This window comes from Mytilus galloprovincialis, chromosome 14, assembly GCF_965363235.1.
Source record: "Mytilus galloprovincialis chromosome 14, xbMytGall1.hap1.1, whole genome shotgun sequence".
In the NCBI taxonomy this organism is placed as follows: domain Eukaryota; kingdom Metazoa; phylum Mollusca; class Bivalvia; order Mytilida; family Mytilidae; genus Mytilus; species Mytilus galloprovincialis.
In genome coordinates this window covers 40,658,478-40,664,434 of record NC_134851.1, presented here as the reverse complement: position 1 = coordinate 40,664,434, position 5,957 = coordinate 40,658,478, and the positions used below count along the sequence as shown (strand labels likewise).

At 31.4% G+C, this 5,957-nt stretch overlaps 1 protein-coding gene across 1 annotated transcript; it reads left to right on the top strand.

Annotated features, from left to right (window-relative positions):
- The first annotated feature begins 200 nt into the window (after positions 1-200).
- LOC143059245 (macrophage mannose receptor 1-like) lies at positions 201-4,613 on the top strand. The gene is made up of 4 exons (XM_076232723.1): positions 201-312; positions 2,144-2,226; positions 2,615-2,708; positions 4,365-4,613. Exons 1-4 carry the CDS (start codon positions 225-227, stop codon positions 4,604-4,606), a joined length of 507 nt encoding a protein of 168 aa, XP_076088838.1. The 5' UTR covers positions 201-224; the 3' UTR covers positions 4,607-4,613.
- Positions 4,614-5,957: the final 1,344 nt, after the last annotated feature.

Here is a 5,957-nt window from a genome sequence, read left to right as displayed (position 1 = left end):
AAAATAAACCAGCTATACGTCCTGATTTTCATAGGTACATGACCTTCAGTAGCATGTACACTCATTGTAATATATATCAAATAATTCGTATTTTAATTTGATACTTTTAAAACAACAAAAACATCTGTTGCTACTAGTACTACATGTATTAAATGAAATTGATGCTAATTTCTATATAAATCTATATCCTGCTGTTTTGTTCTCCATTCCTCATTCTACGAAACATGCTGAATATGTTTGCGGTTGCGTTTAGTTTATTTGTCCTTTATGGTGACGTCATGATTGCGTGGAGCCATGCAAAACGCCATTCTGGTATGTTATTATACTTTTATGTTAAGCAATAATAATTTATAAATCTAAGACTATGAAAAGAAGCGCAGTCAATAAACAGCGTTTAAGATAAGGGGAAACATTGGATTTTTTTTTTTTTTTTATTTTTTTTTTATTTTTGAGTGTTTCTAAATTTTGATAATATTTTGTTTTAAAAAAATGCAGTTATCTAACATTTGTGTTATCAATATTCCGTCATTTTAATGTGTCGTATGAAGCAAAACAGTTTAACTTACATTACTTAAAAAATAACATGCTTGCTAAGAAATTATCTCAACACAAAAACCTCCACTGTTACCTTTAACATGCATATAACAATAACAGAAAATAAAGTTACCTGGCATATAATTTTGTTCACAAGACATTTCGTATACAAAAAATGCACATTGATGATTTTCTCCCATTTAAAAGTATTGTTTTAACTGTTTTATGTAAGTTCTGTTAATCTGCAGGTTTTCTGACTGATTCAAGAGTCTGTCCCTGATGGGTGTATATGATATTCTTCACTGTCATTCAAGTGTGTGTAAGACGTTCTTTACTGTTACTGAAGGGTGTGTTAGATGTTTATATTGTCACGGAAGGCAGTGTAAGATGTTTTGTTTTCTGTCACAGGTTATCGAGAATGTTCTGAGATTGCAGAGCAGTCAGTGATACCATTTTTTAAAATTAAATGTGGTGTTTTCGTTACCATTCCATTTCGGCAGATCTATAGGTTCACTATGTGCAGTGTATTTGGAACCATAGCTGTCGGGTAATTGCTATAAATCCATGTTGTTTAATAAACAGAACAGGGCTTTATTCAATGAACTACACGACAATTTTAAACATAGTCTACATTTTTATACAAAAGTAATTTTTAGTATTATACTTTTTGTAAGAAAGATATTTTCTTTCTTCTGAGTGACTGTCAGTTTATTTGTCAGGGTTTTCAAGAACAGCCCAAACATGGCGTCAAATAGTGTTACGGGTGAACTTATCGATCCTTCAAATAAACTTGTTTTAAAGTATTACCACTTCAACATTGTAATTATATATTTGAATATAATATGAAACGGTATAATATTGTTTTTGATATCAGTTAATTAAAATCAAACTAAATCATTGTAAATATTACTTTTAAATGTACATACATTTATGCACATTCATGGTTCTGCAATCCTAGGCATTCGATACCTGAATAATGGTTGTGCATATAGTTCTGCTTTACCTAGCTGTTAATGACACCTTTACACTAACTTCTTTTGATGTTTGATGTGTACTGATTGATATGTTATTTTTTATAAATTATCTTTTATTAGTTGTTTCATGGCCTTGTCATAACTATGAATACTTTCAGATATATACCTGGTAATTTTTTTTTTATTTTATATTTTTTGATGCGCGGAGGCACCCTTCCATGCCTACTCTTTGTTTTTGTTAGATGCATTTCTATTTGTATCCATCGAATGAGAACATCCCTTTTCAACTATTTTTTATAGTTTGTTCTGATGTTGTACTGTTACACCACTGTCCTAATTATATAAGGGGAGGGTTTGCTTCTTCAAGTGATTTAAACCCTACCTGTTTCTGTTTGTTCTTTTCCAAAGTCAGAGCCAGTTATTAAGTGTATGTTGTTTGTTACTGTGTAACATATGTATTTCTATTTATTTTTGCATAAATAAGGCCGTTTGATGTTTTGTTTGAATTTTGATAGTTTTTGCTTTTTGGGTCTTTTATCAATGTTTATAGCCGACAATTCGTTATGATCTTTGCTCATTGTTATAGACCATACAGTGACATATACAAATTATGTAGTTATAATTTCATTTTTTAGATGAATGCAGATATCCATTTCGAATAATAGGGGAAACCTGTTACTTTATTAGCAAGGAGAAAGTGACCATAGATCAAGCATTTGTAAGTTAATAAATCATGTTTAGATATATAATGAAACACTGTTTTCAGGTTCGTATCCCCTATTATGTTGACCTTCGACAACAATTTTGTGGTTTGAAGGGGAGGACAAAGAATCTGAGGAAAGGACAGTGGACGTAATAGTTGTAAATAGTACAAATAAACTAGAGCCATTTTATGTCCACTTTTTGAACACTTGTTTCCAATCACAGGAATGGGATAGGAACAAAAAATGTATATTTCATAATCAAATGTTATTACAAATATTAGATGTAATCAATTGATAGGATTTTTTTTTATTTTTCAGTTAATACAATATCGGCAAACCTTTGAGAGACTTAAGAAATCATTTATTCGTTTTGCTTTGCAAAATTAAAATATTCTTTTTCAGGCTTTGTTTTTACGACGTGGTGCATACCTTGCTAATTTAGAAACTTTGGAAGAGGCCATGTTATTGAAGTATGAAATTCAGCAAATGAAAACAGGTATAATATAAGTTAAGCTACAATGGTTTTTTTTTACATTCTTAAATTAAGATGGTAGTATTACCACTAGTAAAATTATGAAACATATTGCAACGGAGGAGGGATTAGACAGCAATAACAGCCAATTGCATTGAGTTTGTAGGTAAAGTTAATATTTTTGGTAAGCTTGCTTGCTAGGTGAGTAGTGAAGCCATTATAGGGTTAGGTAAATAAGATTAAATTTTGTACCAACACCAGACGCGCGTTTCGTCTACAAAAGACTCAACAGTGACGTTCAAATCACAAAAAGTTAAAAAGGCCAAAAAAAAAAAACGATGTTGAAAAGCATAGTAAACTATCATCTTTTAAGAGTAGACTATTCCGACAGACAACCAATATATCTGTATGTTTGACTAGACTACTTTTGAAGTAGTTTTGTATACATAACCTTAAAATGACTTCACGGTTAGCTAGCAAGTAAGTTGAAATAGATGAAAGATATTACCTTTACCTACACTCAATGCAATCGGCTGTACCATTTATTTTCTTTCAAAATGATTTCCCAGAACTACCAAAGAAACGTCACTTCCGTTGAATATAAAATATTGAAATCGGTAAAATTTAATGACCCGAATTTCCTGAAGGTTCGATTTACATTATCCAGAAATTCGACTGTGTCAAATTTTACCGATTTTGAGATTTTATATTCACCGGAAGTGACGTTTCTTTAGTAGATCCGGTAAATCATTTTAAAACAAAATAAAAAAATTGCAAGTCTCAAATGAAATAGTATCTTATTTCATCATTGTTTTACATACAAAATGAATAGAACTTTGTAACTTGGTATTTTTTTTAGGCAATGAAAATTTCATTTTAAAATTAGGTATTTAAGTTTTCCCCCAAAATTTGCTCTCAAACTCCAAACGTAAAAAAAATGGCTTCTGCATTATGACGTCGTAGGAAGGCGTCTAAAAAAAATGGCCTTGCTAGACGTAATCATAATTTGTACTAGCTAGGTTAGGTAATATTTACTTGTTTAAAAAAATACTTAAACTATTGTGTTGTTCTGCTAATACCATCATATGTTAAGTAAAATTTAAAAATATGCAAGATTTTACACCATCCTTCATTTACATATAACATAAGATGTGGTATGAGTATAAGTGCCAATGAGACAACTCTCCATCCGAGTCACAATTTTAAAAGTAAACCCTTTAGGTCAAAGTGCAATCTTAACCACGGAGCCTTGACTCCCACCGAACCTCAAGCTATAAATGGCCACAGAAATGGAAAAAAAGTAAAAATGTCATGTTCCATGCTTATGTTGATATATATTGGTATAATAGAAGTGAGAATTGAAATTTGGAATGTGTCAAAACGACATCAACGAGACCAAAGATAACCAAGGCCACCCATGGGTCGTTTAAAAAGCGAGAAACTTCCGCATCCGGATGGACGTCATATTAAACTCAATACATTGTATATTATAAATGAATTAAAATGAAATAAATGTTGACCATTATTACTTCACACACAGTGTTAACGAATCATTGCATAAGAATGTACGTATGTGTTCAACTCAATGACACTGTAATTCTTTACAGCACATGTAAAATATTTCTCAATATGCTTTTAAGAATGTCATTGTATGAAATTAACACGGGACTATTTCTCTAGGTATAAACTTCAATGTTGGAGGGCGGAACATCAACAGATACATCCCAGGCGGAGACTGGAGATGGATACAAAACGGTAAAATGATCAAGATGAAGTACAAAGCTTTTGGTACTAACCAACCTGACGGATCAAATGCTGGCCCACAAGACTGCATGTTGTTCTATGCAGGAGAAAGATATATCCTCCACGATACATTCTGTGACCATCCTTCATGGAGAAGTGGTTATGTTTGTGAGAAATGAAAATAATCTTGTAATGATTACTACTTGTTCCCTGTTGAAGACATACTAAGGCACACACAATCAATTCTTGTATTTCAATTGCCAAGAAGGTTTTCTGTTTCCTTCAATGATCTTTCTAATGATCTTAGTTTCTAAATGATTGTTCAGACTTGTACTTTATATCTATAAACAGGAGGAAGTGGAATGATTACCAGTGCGACATTTATCTTTCAAAGTCCATAGTATGATGTAGGTTGAAGCGAATATAGATAACCGTATTATCGAATAAAACAATGATCAAATATAAAAAACAAGATGTGGTATGATTGCCAATGAGACAACTGTTCACAAGAAAACAAAACCCATAACGCAGAGTAAGCTATAAAAGGCGCATACACCATATCTCTATGATGGATCAAGTTGTTTTTCTTTATCAAATTCATATTTGAACATATGATACTGATCATTAAACACATATATGACTATCTGTGTAATTTGACTTTGTGTAAAAAGAAACGTTACGCAGTCTAATGAATACAAAAAACTTAGTAATAAATTTAGATATTTGTTCATTGTATCTCTCACTTTTTAATGGACTTTCCTTCCGTTCAAAAACATGATTTCAGAAATCGGATGTTCAGTAGTTGTCTTTTGTTGATGTGGTTAATAAGTGTTTCTCGTTTCTTGTTTTTTATAAAGATTAGACCGTTGGTTTTCCCGTTTAAATGGTTTTACACTAGTAATTTTGGATCCATTTATAGCTTATTGTTCGGTGTGAGCCAATGCTCCGTGTTGAAGGCCGTACATTGACCTATAATGGTTTACTTTTATAAATTGTTATTTGGATGGAGAGTTGTCTCATTGACACTCACACTATGTCTTCCTATATCTATCTCCATTCTAATGAAACTAATAGAAAACAAGGTTTAATCATACATTCAAAATCTGTCATACGTCGTCTGCGCTTACGTGTACATTTTCATAGCATCAATTCTGAATTGATGCCATGAAAATAAGTGTCATCATCCAATAAAAATTAACGTTACAAAGGATGTTGCATTAGAATAAATTATGTTATTGTTTTTTCGAAAAAAAAATGTGGCAAAAGATGACTCAAATAATTCCCAAAACATTGTTCCAAAACATAGAGGTCTTTCAATATTTTAAATCCTTCTTTTCCTGATTAGAAACTAAAAGACCGAGTAGTATAAAACGACATTCTTGTTTTACAGAAGATAGGCATCATTACAATTATTTTACAAAAACACGACTTTTGAACTAGTTAAATACGAAAAAAATGGAAACAGCTGTAAAATGCTTATTACATGATACCACTTTCTGTGTTATACAATTGTAACAAACTGTTGATTAA

Bases quoted from the DNA above. Each gene is read 5' to 3' on its own strand.
- LOC143059245 (XM_076232723.1), top strand. From the start codon at position 225: ATGCTGAATATGTTTGCGGTTGCGTTTAGTTTATTTGTCCTTTATGGT. The intron at 2,227-2,614 runs GTAAGTTAATAA...ATTCTTTTTCAG, and splicing joins TGACCATAGATCAAGCATTT to GCTTTGTTTTTACGACGTGG. The intron at 2,709-4,364 runs GTATAATATAAG...CTATTTCTCTAG, and splicing joins AATTCAGCAAATGAAAACAG to GTATAAACTTCAATGTTGGA.